Source organism: Cololabis saira, chromosome 10, assembly GCF_033807715.1.
Source record: "Cololabis saira isolate AMF1-May2022 chromosome 10, fColSai1.1, whole genome shotgun sequence".
Taxonomy (NCBI): Eukaryota; Metazoa; Chordata; class Actinopteri; order Beloniformes; family Belonidae; genus Cololabis; species Cololabis saira.
In genome coordinates this window covers 30240860-30261557 of record NC_084596.1, presented here as the reverse complement: position 1 = coordinate 30261557, position 20698 = coordinate 30240860, and the positions used below count along the sequence as shown (strand labels likewise).

The window sequence follows — 20698 nt, the reverse complement described above, 5'->3', positions numbered from 1 at the left end:
CAGAGAGGAGTTGACAGTGACTTATCCTCCAAGGCTATCTGGGGTCGCTACTGAGCTATTGTAAAAGTGATTCAGTGCTCCCTTATATTATTAAACCACTTATTTGACTGAAATTGTGATATTAAACCAAGAGGGGAAACTTTTTGAATATCTCATGTCACTAAGTCCATATATGCAAATATTATATTCTGTCACATATCAATCAACAAAATTCCATATTCAAGAGAAGACAGGTAGATGATGAAACAGACGTGTTTCATCTGGGTTTGTTAGATTGTTAACGTTAAATCCTTAACAAAATTGATATTTTACCATAGTCATGTCAAAATTGCTATAATTTTATCATCACAAATTTGCCTCTTCAAAGAGCTCACCCATAAAATCATGGACCCTGGACCTTGGATACAATACAGATGCTCAAACGGATAGAGATTTGGAGAATTAGGAGGAAAGGTCAATATTTTTTCTAAACACATTATCATGTTCTTCAAACCATTATTACTTGTTGTCATGACCTAGAGCACAGCATCCTGCTGGAAGAAGCCGCTGCCATAAAATGATACAAATGTCGTGAATTGGTGAACACAGAACAGCCGTAAAAGCACAACCACTCTTTCCATTTTGATAAGATCCTCCTCGTTCTGCCAAAACAGCTCTGACCACTCAGGATGTAAAAAAAAACAACCCAAAAAAACAACATCTGAGGGTGTCTTGGAGCATCTGGTGCAGAGATTCCATCAACAGATTCCGTGGGCTATGGAGACCCTTCTCCACAGCCCACTTGTTGGAGTTTTGGACTGGCCTGGTTTTCCACAGATGTCATGAAATCCCCCTTCGTTGAGTCTTTCCCGAGCATGTTTGTGCAGCCCACTGCTGTCCTGCTGTGGAAGGCTGCTACTGCAACTGGTTTGCAAAAAAAAGAAAAGCACTTACAAGATAAGCAGTGTTACTCACTTCACTTACCAGTGGTTTTAATCAATGCAGCCGATCAGTGTGTAAGGGTTCTGTGTTGTGTGTTTTAGCACAGACCAAGACCAGCATCAGCAAGAATGCTACAGGACTTCCCAGCAGAACATGATGACATCACTTAAATGTCTTCTGCTCTCTTTTCATTGCTGCATAAATGATGCACAAACCAGCTGTTCACATCATGTTAAACATGTTGATTCATTAGAATCCTTCTTCTACTGATCGACTGTTGTTTAAAGATTAAGTTGTTGTTTTTAAAGTTGTTAATTCTAACAGAACATGTTTTTTTTATATATTTCTTACTTATTATTATATTTCATTTCATATTTTCCTCAAACTTAAGAATTGTGTCACTCCTTTTCTCAGTCAAGTCCAATTCCTGACAACTTCCTTGTATTTCACACAACTCACACACACGCAAGGCCCAGTCGAGTCAAACTGAGGACTCGTGTCCCACTGAGATTTCCTAGCGTCATTCCCTCTCCAACACCCAGATTTCTGTGAACACACTCCCACGGTTACTGTAATGAGTAACACTGGCTAAACATAGCGTTCATGACATCATCGCAGCACTGCGTAGAGTCACACGTTTTGCTGTCATTTGCTTTTTAACGACAGTGTGTTTCCTGTTGTTTTATTTTTACAGACACAGTTTCTAACTATTGCTTATTGTTGTGAACTGAACTTTTCCCCTGGGTGCAACAACCCCGACTGAGAGAATGTCTGATGGAGCTGAAGCAGAAGCCTTAGTTGTTTCCTCTCAATGCTGGTTGTATGCCAACGTATAATTTCCAAAGCACAGTATGGCTTTCTATGAATCTGTGAAGTCAAATAAATAGTGAGAGATAAAAGCTTTTCCCAATCAACTCCTTTAAGCAGGGAGCATATCTACAAGTGGGGGCAGCTATCATGTTTGTAAGAGGTTTCTCCTTTTACAATATGCCAACATGTCTGTCGAGGAAACCCAAAAGGGCTGAGTCAGAGATCCCATCTCTTCCGGAGGCAGGGCCAGCAGTGCTCTCCTTTGAAAGGCAACATGGAAAGATCAACGGGCATCTCCTGAGGGAGCTAGTGCACCATACTCTGCTGCAGCCCCATGGCCAAACAACCCTGGGGCCTCCTGTCTGCTGCTGGGTTAGCCTGCCTTGTTTACTTTGGGAGGACTTTCAACCCTGCACAGCCATCAAGTCTTTTCTGCCTAGGTCTCTAGCAACAACTCCTATCTTCCCCCCTCTCTTTCAACTTTTGATCAGTCACCATCTCTTTCCGCCACCTCACAGACAGTAACAGGAATGAATGTGACCCTCGGCCCTGCGAGCATCTAAATGAGAAGGGAGGGAGGATTTCTGTGCTGCTGTGTTTATAATCCCTCCCTCTTATAGCACGGTGGATACCAGTCAGACAGTGCCATGGTAGGACCACCTCATAAATTCAGAAACCCATAAATATTTGCCCATGTTTTGAGCCAAACGCATGCTCGAATTTACATATCTGAAGTTGGCTCCGTGATTTATCTGCCTGGAATCTCAAAGACTTAACACCTGGTGGTCTCGCTGTCCAAATCGGCTTTTATACAACGCAGAGAAAGAAGTGAACACAAACTTTTCCAACTCTCACTCGGCCAAACTCCACCTCTAGGAGATTTAAAGATTAAAACGAAAATCACGCTTTACGATACGTTATCATTTGTCAAAAACAATCAACAGTAGAATGTCAAAGGTACAAATCTAGCAAAACAAGGACAAAAAAGGTGCAATGAGAACGTTCATCTCCAAACTATGCATGTGGCTGTTATGCAGCATAGCACATTCCTCCACACTCAATAAACTTAGATAGATCAATGTGTCAAAGAGCATACAGATAACACTAAGCCCAGACATAAATCCTAACCATCTCAAAAATGTTTTTATGTGGTACTACTCACTGGCTATATTCTCTTAAGTACAGTAAACACTGTGACAGGTACTTTAAAGCTGCTGGTTCAAGAGGACACAGGAAAATGGCTTGTCCTTTAAGCCCTCGGACGACCGACAGAAAAGGAAATCTCTTGAGTAAAAACATTGCCAGGAAGAATAAAGGTTTGCTTTAATAAACACAAGCTCGGGATGGAAGGATGAAACCTCCCAGAAAAGCTGGAATGTGTCATTTGTGAGCATTGTTTTGTATTCAGATATGTATAAATATATATATTTAATTGAGAAGCACAAATATTTGCTCCTTCTCTTTCATTGGTTGATCTCTCTGTCTCTTCTCTTTCCTCCCAGTCATGAAAACATGTAAGGAAATAAAGCGTTGGTACAGCAGAGTAGAGAGAGGGAGTGAGAGCGTAGATGTGAATGACTCATACAAAAGAATGCCTGACGGATCAGGGCCGCGGTTCTCTCCGGTACCTCCAAACTCTTGCCTTTTAAATAATGGTCCTCTTTTAAAACAAACGGTAAATTTATTTTTGCATCACCAGAACAAATTATTGGACTAAATTTAAATAAAAAATAATTTTTATGCTGTTCCAGAACAAAAAGAAATAAAATAAAAACATAACATTTCAGGAAATAAATAAGTCCAGAAGAGTGAATGACATGCTCTTTAAGAATGAAGCAACTTGTGAAAAATAAGAAAAGAGGGGACAAGACCCTTGTTTTGTGTCAAGGTTTGTGTGTAACTCGTCAGATTGCCTCTTGGCTTCAGTCGCCTCCGGGCTGATTAAATCGGCTTTTTGAAGCTCCCACCATTAGAACAATGAGGAAAATCAATAATACTTCATCACTCCTGGAGCTAGGAATTGGAAATCCCGTCCCAGTTTGATTACATGAAAATAAAAAATTATATAAAAAAAAAATCATTCTATGTTAGTATCATATGTCTCCTTTTGAATCTTTACAGCAGTTAATCACAGTCATCCAAGTACAGCATTAAATTGTTCAGAGTTGACCTCAGTCTTCTTTGGTCTAATTTACTTTGTAATGATGCAATGGCACATGCTGATATTGTGAAATGTGTGGACTTTATCGTGAGTCAGGTAGTGCAGCAGTTTATGTGTTGGACAGGATCGTCAGCAGACGCGCAGCCACTCTGGGTGTGCGTTGTTCAAACAAGACGTCCATATCCAACAGTTTTTTTGCAAAAAGAGTACCTTACTGCTGCCCGACAGTTGACAATGACTTCATATTAAAAACTGAGTCTGATAGAGTTGATTATTTGCAATTTTTAGTAAATGATTACACAAAAAAGAAAAGAAAAACACTATGTGACATTTATACCCTGTTTAAACCAAGCTAGTTTCAGTCATATACAGTAAGAGCTTTCAGTGGAAAACATGTGCAGATTTGCCACTACTGTACTACTAACAACCACTTAAAACAAAAAAAATAAAAGAGAAGACATCAGAATGGTTTAACTTCTACTCTATATTGATATCTTTATTAACAATCATAGCCATGTTCTCAACAATGGAAGATTTATAAATATATATATTTTTTTGATTTATCAAAGTTGCGGCACTTATGGCATGATTCCAGTTGTGGTAAAAATGAAAATCAAAATGTCCTTAGCTCTTTTGTAAAAGCACTGCTACCCAATCAACAGTTTGTTTTTTTCTTCAGAGGGGGGGAATCCATTATGTACATGATGGCTTTTTTGAAAGAACCCAGATCAGGTTCTGTGCCATAAAAGGGAGAGAAAAGAGTACATCGAAGATCCAGAAACCATCCACAGCGAGCCACCTGATTGACAATCTGGCCTGGCATTTCCATGAATAGTTGCTGTTGTTGTCGTTGTTTATAAGCTACAAGATCCCCAATCCCAGATATTCCACACTCGGCTCCAGCTTGCTCTGCGACTGAAGGTTGCCTTGGCCTTCTTTTTGCCCCCATCGGCCTTTTCTTGTATCAGCTGAAGGGGAAGAAAACAAACATTGTCCCCAGATACATCCACACTACCCAGCATCCAGACAGAGGCGAGCGTGCAGGGGTTTCTGTGCATCCTCAAAGATTTTAAATGTTCACGCCAAGGCCATGGGGCACCAAGGTTCGCCCCTCACTGAAGCTACATCTGATGACTGGGACAGGCCCACGCTGGTGTACAGGCTGTCCTGTCCCGGGTACTTCACCGTGGAGCCCGAGACTGCTCCCTCCCCCGAGCTGGACAGCACAGATGAACTGACCTGCAGCAGCAAACATATCGTTAGCCTGTAACATGCTTGAGATGCAACTGTGTCCAGCTGACTTTTACTGGGGGTGTGATTCATTTTCATTTTATTCCACTTTCTTTTCCACTTAAATTCCTTTTGCATTACACAACCTGAAAATGTGAAGCTCATTTTACTGTAACATTAAAGTGACACGCTGTTTAACAGCAGTCATCACCGCAAAGCATCAGTCAGCTTGACCTTTTTCACAACCCACCTGTTACAGTAAAGACTGGATTCTTTCAGTTCACCATAAAATAAGAGGTTATGCACGAAGCACGTCTTATTGCAACACTTGTAAGGGCAGACTAACAATTACACATAAATGTGGTTTTATTTTCTTGAGGCTTGTGCCAAATCAGGCATATATCCAATAACAATTCAACAAAGGAATCAAAAAAAGGTCTTACCCCTGACACCTGCCCAGAGGGAGAACTGGTTTTGGAGCAGTCTTCAGAATTGGATGAAGAAGTGGATGTGGGAGTCATGGAGACAGAGTTGTTATTACCTATCAAAATAAACGACATGTTAGTACTTTCTACAAAGACGAATTTAAGCAGTAATTTACAGCAACTCACCAGAGGATCCTTTGGTTTTATTCAGAGTTTTCGGTTTTCTTTTTCTCGTCTGGATTCCCTCTTTCTTCATGGCAAGAGGCCGAGGTACCTACAGGGATCCATTATTAAAAGAGAAAAATAACGTCTATTAGTGATGCATCAGTTACTGGGATGACATTTATACTTTTAGGGGGATGTTTAATAACATGTGAGCTCACCCCGTGTAGTTTTGTGTAGAGTCCGCAGGCGTTACACACCGGCTCCCCCTCCGCGTTTCTGCGCCACAACGTGGTTGTGCTGGTTTGGCAGTTGGCGCAGGAGAGGCCGATCCTTCTGGATGTTGACTGGTGAAAGAAATGCTAAACATATTAGTAGGCCTATCAACAGGCGAAAATTCCCATAAAATTGTTTAAGAGTCTACATTTTGAAGAGGAAAAATTAAACTTTCAACGCGCAAGCCACACTAATCCATTTGCAATTCGGCTACTCATACCCTATTTCCTATCAATAATACAAGTTCCATTGTGGCATCCATTTAAGTGGCATTTAAGCGCGGGATTTGACAGGATGTTAATTTTCAGGGCGGCTGTACGTGACATCTAATTTCCCAGTGAAAACTGTGCGTAATGGCACCAGGAAACATTTGCCGCCATTGTCGCCCATTTAGATTAAATTAGCCAACACAGGTCATGAATAAAAGTTTCAGATAAACTGTATGTTGACATCAAAGAATGTTCTTGTTGATACACAGTTTTAATCACGTCTCATTTGTGACACACAAATAAAATCTTAAAATCCAGCAACCTGCGTTAATCCATATACTCTTCAGTCTCAAAGTGCAATGTCAAATTTGAGTGGGTCTTAACCCGGCCAATTCGTGCAAATACTTTTTTTTTTTCTCCATATTTAAATGATATATTAACAGAAGTGAAATAAAATTTGATCTAAAGGCTCTTGCCCAAAGGTCTCTTTTCATCTGGCACGGTGAGACGAATATCATCGGCGATAACCTCAAGTCATTGTTTAGAACAATTAGGCAGGAAATTGAGCCTTTAAGTGGTCCCCTGTCTCCTTACCGTCCTTTTCTGTGGTTTAATTAATGGCCGACTCAGGCCATTCATTTTGCTGTAAAGGCCGCAGGCGTTGCAGAGAAAGTGGCCCGTCCCGTCGCGTCTCCACAGCGGCGTGGAGATGGAGCCGCAGTTCACGCACTCCCTGCTCTCCCCCATGTCGTCCAGGATATCTACAATTAAAGGGGGAAAAAAAGGGCATATGTGTATATTCGTGATCAGATGAACGCATATTTTTGTGACAAAAAGGAAAAAAAAAAACACATTTCAAAGTTTCAGTTTTTTCCAAACATTTTACGCAGTGAGACAAATAAATAAAATAACTTTATGAAAGCTACAAAACATTGCAAATTGACTTACTTTCAACACATGTACGCTGATATTATTTATTTAAATTTCTTTTTTAATTTTATTCCATTTTGCTTTTTTGTTATTGTTGTTTTCAGTTGTTTTAGGCCATAATTCGATCAGCGTTTGCGCGCATTATGGGGCCATTAAGGCCAATGTTTCTTGCGAGGAAGATCAGGCATAAACACATGAGGAAAATGTACTATTCTTTGGCTTTTTTTTTTAATATATTTGTATTTTTTTTATTTCAAGCACTGGTTTCAACATTGGTAGGGACGATATAACAGCATAACCTGCATGTACTTTTTGCTGGGGACGGGACATTAATAAGACCAGATTGGGTGAACGGGGGTCAGGGCTACATTTGTCATGAATATGAACCTAATTAAGGGATAGGCTAAATGATCAATGCAAAATAAATCTGTTAAAAAAAAGTTAAAATTTTTATTTTCATGGGAGAGAGTCATCAGCCAAACGTGCGTTTTGAGGAAAAAAAATGGACATTCAGCAAGTGAAAAGGGGGTAAATGTAAGTCTGAACATAATGAAAATAATTCACTTAATAATGGTAGGGTCAATTCCATCCTTGCAACATTTGGGAAGACAATCTAAATTACCTTTATATCTGAACTCAATATGTAATGCAAATAAGGTTGCTTAAAAGTTGGTGGGGACAATTTGAGCCTCCTGAAAAGTTGGTAGTGTTATGTCCCTACCGTCCCTATGCAAACCTACGCCCTTGATAGGCTGATTTATGGTTCCGCGTTACACCAACGCAGAGCCATACGGCATAGGGTCTGTGTCGATTTAACGCAGTCCCAATAATTCAGTCTTATGTGTCCTCCTTACCTCCGTTGGGTCCCCGGATCAGGGGCGCGCCCCTGCTCTGCAGGGTGTGCAGCATGGTGTTGTCGAAGGGGCCCCCGCTCCACGGCGAGGCCAGCTGCGGGGCCACACTGTACGGCGTGTAGGGGCTCGGGTACGAGCCTCCCAGGGAGCGGGACAGGCTGTACTGGTCCCTGCTGCCGGCCACGTTCAGGGTGTTGCTGTAGCTCGAGTCTCTGGGGGTCCCGTTGTTCACGGGGGGGCTGGGCGGGTAGTGGAAGCGGCCGGAGGCGTGCGGGCTGCCGGTGCTGTAGGACGGGCTCTCGGCCGCGGACTGAGACCACACCGAGTGGCTGGAGACGGCGTGGCCGCCGGGCTGCGCAGAGCCGCCGGCCTGCAGGTAGGACAGGCTGGGGATCATGGGGTTCACCCGCGAGCTGGGCACGTACACGGGCGAGTTGGGGTTGGAGTGCATGTAACCGGCGGAGGACGAGTCGTATCCAGTCTGGCTCTGGGCCGCGGCGATGGCCAGCGTCTGGTACATGTCGGTAGGGTCCACGAGCAGGCTCGCCTTGTGCGCCCCGGCGGAGAGCACCAGTTTCCCCCCCTGGTCCAAATCCGTAAACAGCGGGATGTCCTCGCCGGGGGTCAGGGTGTTGTTGTGGTGTCCGAAGTGCAGGTAGGAGTGTAGCGATCGTCCGTCCGAGCGGCTCGGGGGGGTCCCGTCCCTCCTGCTGTCCCCGGGCAGGTAGCTCTGCTCCGCCGGAGACCCTGGGCTGCTGGATACCTCGCGCTTCACCATAGACCAGCTGTTTTCGCCCAGGTCCATCCAGGAGCACTTTCCACACACCGTAGGGGTAACGAAAAAAAATCAAAACAGAGGGTGGGTCTACCCTGGAACAGAAAGGAGTGGATCAGTCAGAGGAAATGTGGCAATTAATTCCAATTGAAGGCTCTCCCCCGAAAAAAATCCGCATACAAACTCGTCAAGTGTTTGGAAATCACGGAAGACAGTGTCTAAAATAAAGCTTGTTTTCATGTTTTATTAAACTAAAGCTGCTGTCTACTAAAACATGAATGAGACCGTTATTTATTACATCTCTGGCTCATTGCGACTCATCAGTGACTGCCATACTCCGACCCAGCGCTCTTAAGAGGCGACGGCTCCATCCGTGTCAAATCACTATCCTCCCACTCTCTCACACACACATACACACACACAAGTTTACTCACGCATCGCAGATAGGAAACAAAACGCAATATGTCTTCACTGCAAAAGAGATAACCGTTTGATAAGAGTCGGAGGAGATAAGGGCCGAGAGGCAGGCTGGAAGCGATAAAACAATTCTCCGAAATGATGAGCCGCGCTGCGCGGCGCGACGCGCAGCGCGCAACGGCACGGACGCACATTTGTAACCGGCCCCGGAGTTTGGGAGAAGACAGAAGAGAGGGAGGAAAAAGGACAAGACATAAGAAAGTTTTACGTACCTGCTAGTTGTGTGCCATAGGTCGCAAGAAAAGTTCCTAAGAGTGCGCTGCTGCTTCTCTGGGAAGTAATGGGAAACGTCGGTGCGCACTGACGACGTTTATGAGAGGAGGCGCTTGTGGCCGCCGCGGCCGCGGGAGGAGGACCAATCATGAGGAGAGCCGGGCTGGGAGCGCGGTGGGGGTGCCAGCCTGCAGCTCCTCCAATCAATCACACCCAGCAACAGACAGGGGAAAAAAGAAACCTGATCAAGTCTGAAAACTTAGAATAATTTGAAGATGCAATCAGGCGCCACGGAGTTATTCAAGGCTTGTGTGGGATAAAGTTTGAGCTCCACCTTTTTTCCCTCTTCTTCTTCCTCTTTTATTAATAATCATAACTTCCTATTCCCGATCAATAACTCCTGCGACTTCTAATGTTTTGACGGTAACTTTTATTCCTATAATTTACTGGGAATTCTGTTTTGATCTCACGGTCCCGTGTTGCTGCAGTTCCTATCGATCCAGCTGCCAATATTTATTCCAAATATGTTTATGACAAAGATGTAACCAAGTTGGATATCTTTATATCTACTTTCTGAAGATGCTTGTGTTTACATTTTTGCACCCTTTTATTTAATTGTATTTTTTTTAATAGTTTTTGATCTATGACTTTACAGCTCATCAAAAAATATATTTTTTTTTTTTTTACTCCAAAATGTTTAGTTGACTTCAGCTCAAGTGCCACTTCAGCCTTATTGCTCCAGTAGCAAAATACACTCATGCGTGTTTATCTGCGTCACATCTGACTGATAATGCTCTAATACTTTTTCTTTCGACTGACTGATTAATGAACTGATTAATGAACCTCTCACTCATACAATGCCGCTTTGTTCATTCGTGTGTTTTACGTCTTTGTCACAAATTGAGGTCTTGATTTATCCCTCGCTGCTCGTTCTCTCCACTCATACAGTGATCAATAAATCCCCCCCTAATTGGTTTATTTAAGTCGGACGCTTTGAGCCTGGATTAAATGCCTACATGCATGTGGGCAGCACAAACTCTCAGCAGCATAGCTCTGCTGCTTTGAACCGCGATGATTCGCTCAGGCCCAATATACATTGTGATGAAGTGATCAAAAGTAGCGAGGCGTCAATTAAATCATTCACTCATTTGCAAGGTCTTCGGATGCGCGCTCGCGCGGTCGGGCAACGCTTCATCACACTTGCAGCCATTCAGCAGCCATTGTTACATTTGTCTGAATGGGAGATAGTGGAGTGCTCAGTTCTACTACTGATACTACTTACAACTACCACTGATAGTATTCAGCAGGATGGGGACTGAGGGAAAACTCAGTGTGCCTACTCATCTGTCTGAAAATATCTGCGTAGACATTGCAAAGAGAACTGCAAATACTAGGATTTCACATGGGCCAACTATAAGGGGGGGTCTGTGCAAATGACAGGCCAGCAAAGGGCCCAGACTTGGAAAAAAAGCTTCAAATAAAGAGAAAAAAAATATTTTCAGTGACCTTAAAAGAAATAAAAAAGCTTTGGACATTTTTGTCAAACTATAGGAGGAATATTTTTACAAATCAGTAGAGCGTCAGTAAAATTGTAGCAAGCATTATAAGCATACTGTACTGCAATACAAATATGTGCAGCAGATATTATTCCACTGAAGGTTGTTTTATTTATTTTGTAAGCTGGGATGGTCTACGGCTGGTAAACTGGTAAACCGTGACCACGTTTAATACATTTCTCTAATTTGTTGTTTCTTCCACAATTTAATCTGTCAGTGTGGCCCAGTGGAAAATAATGTTGGCCACTTTATGGCTATCATTGCGCAACACCTTGAGAATTAACTTTATGGAAACTCCATATTTGTAACTGTTGATAAAACTCCCATCTTCATCACTTGTACAGCAATTTATCATAGTAGACAATGTTTTTTATAATACCCGGAATTATTTATTTTGGATCATTAAATACTGTCAAATAGTATAATAAATAATTTCTACCATTACTGTCTGTGGACTTGAATTTAATTTGATTTATTGGTCATGCTGTTGTCCTCAGTTCCTACAATTTGAGGCAGTGATACATTTTTTTTTTTTAACAATGTAAGATTATTGCCATAACACAGCTTCGGGGGGAAACGTCTAAAATAAAGACTATTATGTTAAACCAAATACTTAAGCTCTTGGTCGTTTTTATCATGCAACTGCATCACAACACAGCCTTATATACGCGGCTTTAGTGGAAAAATTAGGCCCTTTTTTTAGCACGAAAAAACTTGACTCTACTCCACATTTATTCGTGTATTAATTACGACAGTAAATCTCACTGGACCAATTTTTTTTTTTTTTTTTTTTTTGTGTGTGTGTGTGCTTCTTCCCAGCTCCCAGCTGCGGATTCAAATTAAACAGAGCATCTGACATCTCGACCGGAGAGGTGCAGGAGACGTGATTTTATCAAGAAGGGAGTTATCAAACTGCGCGCTACTGTCTCCCATCCCATCGTCTCAGTCAGCGAGTAGTTGTCAGGGAGGTGCGAGAATACAAAATCCTGTTGTTTTCTTTTCTTTAACCCACTTTTCTCTCCCCTCCACCACCCTTCACTCCTTTTTTTTTTCTTCCTCAACTCTCTGGCTACGGAGAGCCTCCGCTTGATGAATGAGGTGTTTTCGCAGCGATGTCAAAGTGTGCTGCTCTGACACACGGAGCCTGTGAGGAGAAGTGGCAGGACGCCGCCCTGTCTCCACATTTATCCAGACGCAGTCAGACACCGCGGGCCTTCAGGGCTGCTGTCAGCCTCGGTAAAGAGGAGCAGGCCTGCAGCCTAATCTAATTACCTTTAGGACCAACTATTTCTCCACAGCGCGCCTTGACAAATGTATATCGATTAGGAGGCATAAAGTTGCAAAGAAAAATGTAAAAAAAAAAATAAAATAAAAAAAAAATGAAATAATAATAATCATCATCATCATCAATTGTATTAATATTGTGTTCTATTATTTAACATAATTGTATAATTAATTGTAATTTATAATTTATTATGGTAGTGTGTACTGTTTTGTTTAAAGCAACATTTAGAAAATAAACAATACAATTAAATATGGCTCGATTGTAGATTGAGATGACGAGTTTTATCTGAATAATGTTTGTTTCTTCCAGGAGGTGTAGCCAGCTAATGTCTGACCCTCTTCAGGTGTCAGTGCCTTATGTACCAACTTGATAATGATTATCTCCGACACTCCAGCTCTTGTCCTGCCGATTGCTTAATTCCACTGCAATATGACACCATACTGTGGAGGACACTGGATCTTACTTACTAAAGCAATAGTTAATATGATTATCACCACAAAATAGATGGCTTTAACCACAACTGTGAGATTGAAAATGGTGAATGTTGTGAGACCTGTTATAGCTCGGTCCACGGTGCCAATGCGACTCAGCATGAGCAGAGCTGGCGATTTCTCCTGTCCTTTGGCGTTAAAGATATAATAATATTCATGCTTATGGTGTGTCAGGTATAGGATCAATAAAAAACGACTGGAAAGGTCGAAACGTAATTCATATTTTTTCACCATCACAATTATGTTTCCATAAGCGTATGGAAGATGCAGGCATCTATTTTCTGTACTCCTTCTATCCTGCAGGGCCGAGCTGGAGACACACACACACACACACACACACACACACACACACACACACACACACACACACACACACACACACACACACACACACACACACACACACACACACACACACACACACACACACACACACACACACACACACACACACACACACACACACATCTTTATTGTCAACAATAAATTGCCAGTTTCATTACTTCGCTTTCAAAACTTCGCCTGAGCGCAAAAATACACAAACATTTGTCGCGGTTACTTGTGGTTTCATTTGTGCGAATGGGTCAATCAATCCCACTGATACTAAAAGTCAATTTTAGGGGACGAATGTTTTATTGAACTAAATCATTAAGACATTCGTTGTCAATTAAAAAAAACGTGATGTGTAAATTAATATACGTGGGCTAATTAAAGTTATCTCCAACCTTCAATAGGCTACTGTCGGAGGTTAATGAGTTTTAAAATAAATATTACAATGAATTATTGCTTATTATCAATTTACAATCCATTTTTAGTCCGACTTTAAGAGAAGAATATGCCTATGTGTTTTCTAATGTATGCACAGTTTAATTCATTGCTCATTCGTCAAAATCCGCACTGAAGAAAATCTCTTTGTTCATTGTCTAAAATCTGTATGAGTTATAAGGAAGCGCGATAAAATACTCAAAACAATTGTGAAACCCGTTTCCTATATTTACAACCTCCAACTTACAGAGCATTTTAAAACATCCCCGTATTTGCTCTTATTTTATGGAAGACACCGTTGAGTTTTACACCTCGTCGGACTTCTCCTCCCTCGCGCCCGCGCAGAGGCTGCTGGGAAGGCCGCGCGCGCAGGCCGCCCTGTTTGAAGTGGTAGATGATTAAACGGGTCAGGACAGGTGTAAAAGCAACCTTTGTCATTTTGGACATGCACCGTCCTTGCTTCCTTGGCTCGCCCACAACGGAACGCCCAGCTCACCTGTGTGTGTGTGTGTGTGTGTGTGTGTGTGTGTGTGTGTGTGTGTGTGTGTGTGTGTGTGTGTGTGTGTGTGTGTGTGTGTGTGTGTGTGTGTGTGGACTTTCCCGAGGCTCCTGCACCATCACCCTCCCTGTCAGCGTCATGTGAGGACTGAGTGACAAACACAGTCCTGCATGAACAGCTATCAGCGTCTCTCTTTTTTTTTTTTTTAAAGAACCAGAGAATGGAAAACAAAAGTTACACATTTCTGATTTGTGGTTATCTGTGATTTGAGAGCGATCGAGGCGCATTTATCTGTTATTATTTATCACTTCAGAGTCTTGATGTCGTATCAGCTTGACACAAACTCAAGGGTTGACCTTTTCTTTTCTTTTAACTTTGGCTCCAGTGGCTCCGTCATGCATCAACTATAGCATAAGTTATATCATGAGCTGTTTTTTATCACTCCTGCAGCCCCTAATCTTTTCCCCTTGAAAATGAGCCATCAAGCCGCATTAGCTGGAACATTATAGTTAAATGAAGATAGAGAGTATTTGCTCTGGTATCATATGGGAGATTAATCTGAATAAAGCTTTGATAGGAGAGGCGGAATCATTTTAGATACAAAGTAAAAGAGCTGCTGGAGTCCAGGAAACATTTCTCTTTTTTCATATTAAATGATGTAAACCTTTTCAGTTTAGAATGCTAAAATTTTGCTATCCAGAAAATCCTTTTGTAAAGTTGCAATATCAATCCATATCCGATGGGTGCTACCCCTCTTTTTCTTTTTCCAGAGTTTATAACAAACTAAATTTAAAGTCCTGGATTTAATGTTGAATCACAGTTATCCTAAAAACTCTAAATTAAAAATTAAATTAAATAAAAATGAAAGTTTTCCACACATTCTAAATGTTATCTCTTGTAAGTTTTGCGGCTTTTACAAAAACATACTTTTTTATTTAACTGAAAACAATATACCACTTTAACCATATCCTGCTTTATGAAACAAATTCAGATTATTATTATTATTATTATTACATTGTGGATGCAATTTAAACTGCAGAAAACTAGTGACTGGAGTGATAAAAAAAGAGAAGCTGATTTTGTGAAGAGTGAAGCTGAAATGCAGCACGGCAGATGTTGGAAACACAGAATCAGATTTATACTCTTCAGATTGAGTTTACAGTCATATACCGTGTTTGTCTGCACATAATTATAAGTGGAACACACGCTTTGTGTAAATTCCACACCATAGTGTACATTTTGTGTGGAGTCAACCTCACACCATGGAGGCTTTTGGGATACACACCTACTCAGAAAATTTAAGGTTGGCAGATATAACCTTTGCAGAACCACAGCGTTGAGAATAACTGACAACATCCACTTCATGTTCCATCTGGTAGCTGTAAGATAATTTACAGGAAAGACTGCTGAGATTGACCATTTTCAGTTTACCACAGCAGACTTTCTTCCTCTATTGATAGCTTGTTCACCATGCCAACGTTGCTCTATGCACTGTTTGCCCGGAATATTCAAATATCCGATATCTGTGTTTGGTATTTCACATCTAGGCAGTGTGGTTCAGGTAAAACAAACTGTTCTGTTTGCCCCACTCGGGTGACTCAAGCTGGTCTGAGATCTGTCCCTCATTGTCCACAGTGGACATTGGCAATATTGTTGTAATTTTGAAATCTAATTTTATGTTCTTCATAAATTCATAACTCATAACATTCATGACTGTAATGTGACAAAAGAGAGTATATTAACTTCTGCTTTACTTGGACTTAAAGTGGTCCGTGATCAGCGAGGGTTCGAGCATGTTTCCCCTGACGACCAAAGTCTTTCTGTGTCCGCCTCTGGAAAACAGTGCTTCATCTCTTGTGTAGATTCAGAGGCCGTGTTATTGTTTCCAAGCCAGCGTCTCCATCCTGTGGAGCCAGCCCTTGTCCGTGTGTTTTGTCTCAGGAGAGAAGGTCAGCTCTCCATGTACACTTTGTGACTTTCCCTGAATCAGCTGTTTAGAGCCCCAGCCTGGGAGACAACAGCCTTGGACAAAGTCATCATCACTGATAGCAAAACGGAGACAGTTTAGCAGTGAGTAGGTGGAGATGCCGGGATGGCTGAGGGGGTATGACTGGTTGTATGAAAACTTAAATCGGGCACGGTAGAGCAGCTGGAAGACCTTGCAGACCCACTCTTGGCTTTCATGGTCAATGGAGCCTCCGCTTCTTGTTATGAAGATATGAGAGAGGAGTTGTGGATGTGAAACAATCAACCAACTGTTACATTCAAACCTGACGGACAGACAGGACTCGGAAGGGGAGTGAGACCTTCTTCACTATAGGTTAAAAAAGAAGCAGTTATGAATCTCTTCCACTGGATGTGTCCATGTAAGGATCCGGGTGGTGTGAATGTCACTGTAAAAGCTTATTTGTGAGGTATCCAGTGTCTCCTCTTTACTTTTCTATAGAGAATTAAAAGTTAGCATTTTACAGACACATTTCTCAGGATCATGCATCGTTGTGTTTTAAAGTGTCTAATGAAAAAGTCCTCCAATATGAATGTGAATGTCAACCAAAGAGGTGGTGTCCATCAGCAGATTGGAAGGGTAGTGGGGTAGTAATATAGCTCAGTACTAGGTGAAAGTATTTAATCCTTTGGCATAAACTGTTATAGTCCACTTGTAACTGGGGGCTGCATCCCTGCTGGAGACAATGCCCAAGCATCCAATATATCCAACTATCCCACCAGTTAAATCATTTATAACCTTCAACAGTTAGAAGTTTAGATCTTGTGTATTTTTTTTTCTCTTGTGATTATTGTGATTATATATGTTGGAGAATTCCCAGCCATTTGATCCATGGGGGATATATTTATCTAGTTATAGTCACGTTTACACAACTGGTTATTTTCATAATGTTCACCTAAATTACATCAATTGTAGCAGTTTATAATACTGCTTTTTTTGGTTACTCATTTCTGTCCCCAAAATAGGGTAAAAAAAACCCCATCATATTAAGTTATCTGGTTAATATTGGTCATTGTAATTTACTACAAACCCTTGTAAGTATTAGCACAGTTTTCAGGGACTCTCTGGGGTGCAGAGATGTGTATAACTAATAAAATGACTGAAGATACATGTCTTTTGAAGATGAAATAACTTACTTTTTAAAAACTGGATGCCAAAGAACATATTTAAACAGTCACCTGACAAATTGAGCTTTTAAGACATAAAAAGTTCATCACAGGTTATAAATAAATGAAAAAAATGAAAACATGGTGGATAAGAATATCAATTTTCAAAAAGATTTAACCAAAAACATGATTTTTATCAAGTCTGAACGAGTAAAAAAAATTAGAAAGATGTGTTATATACAAAATAAGTTACCAGAGCATGAAAACACAATGTTTCTGTCTGTAATTTCTTGTCTTTCACTATACAAATATGTATGATCTTTGTTTTAAATACATATTTAAAACTCCTCCATTACATTGGTTCAACTTTAACAGGTTAAAAAATAAAAAAAAAGAACAAAAAACAAGAGAAGTAAGGAAGTGAAGGTGATTTAATTCTTTTAAATGGTGAGGGTAAATTTGTTGAAATCAAAACACAGTAATGGATTAAAACATTTCTGAGCAGATGTCTCCAAATCTGCATATTTTGATGTTGTTACATTTGAGTGAGTGAATATGTTTTGTATTTGTTTTTCGGCCTACATTTTACATGAATGCTGAATAACTGTCCAAGCAAAAAGGACCAAATGTCAGCCTTGGCCTTCTGTGAAATACAGTTTAACTTTCTTGTGTTCAAGAGTGTCTATAGCTTTTCAGTCTGTAGAACAAATAAGTCTGAGATCTGATAAGATTTGAGACTTACTCAAAAGGGTCTGGTGCTCCACCAGACAGACGTGGCCAACTTTGCACTTTGCTTGTCCTTCTATGACCGGACAACTTCACTTTGCTTCTGCCTCTTACGCCAAACACACAACTCTCCTTCTGCACACAATAAACACAGTCTGACTCTGAGGTTTCTGTCGCCCTCGCCTTCACATTAGTCAGCTACCAGACAATGAAAACATTGAGAGGCAGTTTCTATGGCATGGCCAGGGCTTTTGTTTGATTGAAAAACATATGCATTCTACATGCTCCAATTATGGTATTATCAGATCGCTGTCAAACGCGTCAGTCCTTCACCTTCCTTTGTGCCCTCTTGAATGGTGTAGCAAACCATGCAGACCAGTCGCTTGGCATGCTTGCATGTTAGCCCATGAGGGAGAAGATAATCTCAAACTGGTCCCTTTATATGAAAAACATATGAATTGGAAATAAAAAAAAATTCTGTATGCTTCCAGTTTGGTGTTAAACATTGACCTTCCATATGAGAATATTGCAGCAAAATAACACATTCGCCAGCCTTCAACCATATCTCTAAACGTGTTCAGTTTCTGCTCTGACCACAACTGGCTCACATAGAGTATTTTTTTTTTAAAGAAAAGAAAAAAGCCATATCAGTCTGATCTGCAGCACGTACAGTCAAATCCCTTATTGTGACTTTCACTGAAAGCCTCAACAAAAGAGACCAAAAAAATAAATGGCTGATCTGACTCACCATTGGCCCACGTCGTAAATGGCTCGACTTCCCCTCACTGTCCAAGTCACGTCCACATTGCCAGCTATTTCGCAAGTATGTTATAATAATAACTAAAGCGGCAAAAACCAAAATATGAACCTATCAAAGTGTTTGACACATTTTTTAACTGAAACTTGCTGGTGTCTGACTTTGTGAACATGGGACACGCCTTGGAAAAATCCACTTCGATTCCAAAAAAAGGAGTCCAGAAAATCATTCTCTGGACTTCAAAGGCATTGTCCTCCAGCTTGACCCCCTAAACCTATTTTTCCTTGACACAAAGATGAACCCTGACTGTTGTATGTGCTTTGTTTTGATAAATGCTGGTCAGCAGCATTGGCTCCACTAAGCCAAATGTTTACAGATCTGCCAGAACACAGTCTTCTAGATTCAAGATGCTGCATCCAGACAGAGAGTCATCACTGAGGTCTTGGGTCTGGACTCTTTGACATTATCCATAAAACATGATTAAGAAAGCCTGATAACATAGCGAGAATGAGGCATTTGGTATCTTCAATGTGACCACGTGACACAAAGTGAAAAAAATTGTTAAAACAATGGTAAAGAAAATGAGAACAGGATACGTCAGCATTTGTCTTACGAACATCAGTCGCTGGTTGCAAAATAAAATTAAAAAAACCTACTGGTCAACTTTAGATATATATTGTTTTTATGATATTTATCCTCATAAATAATGGAATTCAATTAAAATGTATGGGGGCTGGTGTCCATAAAATGATTTATTATTCAAGAGTTATGATCCAAAAAAACACACTTAAAAAGTCAAGCCCACGAGCATCTACTCATATCTCAAAAGACCCTACTTATCGCAAAAATGTCAGCTTTGACAAAACGTCGGAATTTTAGACACAGAGAATGAAAACAGGGTTAATTTCCATGAAAGGAGACTCATGAGACGGTGAAATGACAGCCTGAAGATTGTTACCGTTGCTTAGCTTAACTCAAGAACAGCTAATCTGACTCTCCTCAAAGCTAAAAAATGTTCCACCTGCAAAAATAAACTCATGTCTTGTTTACTCTCTGACTGACACCCAACAAATGTTGTACATAATGATTAAATGTTGTAAATATATAATAAACACAATGAAAGTGTTTAGGGTTAGCTTGAGGAAAGCGTTAAGCTAGTTCAAGCTCAATCAAAATAAAGCATTTATGTCGAAATCACAGCTTTTGTAGTTGATGAAAATGTTTCTTGCAGAATTGTCAATATTATATTTGCAGAAATGTCATTAGGTTAATGGTGGGAAACCCTTTGATTAAAGGACACATTAATCGAAGGTTTTATTTTGCTAACAGTTACATGCTAAAACAGTAAATTTGTCCACAAATGACCAAAATTAGTCCGAAAAATTGAGTAATCCTTGTAAAAACATTAGGTGAAGCAATGTTGTATTAATTTCAGTTTTCAAAAATGTTGTTTGATAATATTGAGTTTTGAAATGCTCATATTGTTGAGCACTCCAAAGACGCAAGAAATTGAACTGCTTAAGTTTGAGAATGCACATGCACCAAAATTGGTTTTAAAATCAACACAACTTATTGCAGAGCTCTGATAAAGCTTTATTTAATAAAAAAATAACGTGGAAGTTCCTAACATGCACCACTTCCTGCACTATGATTAATATATAACAATGTGGCATTGTATAAACAGAGTTATTGATAAAAGCTGTTCATATATTGGTTTAGTATTGAATTTTCCTCATCTCACTGCAGCATAGCCTGCTGTAGCTGCGTATACTCATTCATCAGTGTCCTCTCTACACCTTAGACTTTCACCCAAGAGTAAAGTACCAACACGTCAAACAGGGCTTTGTCTTAACCTTGTACAAGACATCTTTACATTTCTGCATTTTATGGTAGAGAGGATAAAGGTCATGATGAAGGTCTTTGAAAAGATCTGGTGGGAGGGACGCCTGACTCGCTTGAGGATGTCCATGTGGGAGGGAAGGAAGGGAAGAGGGATGAGGAGGAAGAATTATCACTGGGAGGGAGGCCACTTTCTAGCACCGAGCATAATGAGGGGTTGGTGTTA

At 40.7% G+C, this 20698-nt stretch overlaps 1 protein-coding gene across 2 annotated transcripts; it reads right to left on the bottom strand.

Moving 5' to 3' along the window:
* Positions 1-3449: 3449 nt before the first annotated feature.
* On the bottom strand, positions 3450-9569 carry gata6 (GATA binding protein 6). Of its 2 annotated transcripts, XM_061732504.1 has the most exons (7): positions 9443-9569; positions 7979-8848; positions 6789-6955; positions 5931-6056; positions 5734-5821; positions 5566-5663; positions 3450-5131 (listed from the first exon to the last, which is right to left on the bottom strand). In XM_061732504.1, exons 2-7 carry the CDS (start codon positions 8781-8783, stop codon positions 4970-4972), a joined length of 1446 nt encoding a protein of 481 aa, XP_061588488.1. In that variant the 5' UTR covers positions 8784-8848; positions 9443-9569; the 3' UTR covers positions 3450-4969. The 2 variants fall into 2 exon arrangements, with proteins under 2 accessions (XP_061588488.1, XP_061588489.1); XM_061732505.1 differs by lacking the exon at positions 9443-9569 and having other exon boundaries at positions 7979-9354.
* Between the last annotated feature and the right edge of the window lie 11129 nt (positions 9570-20698).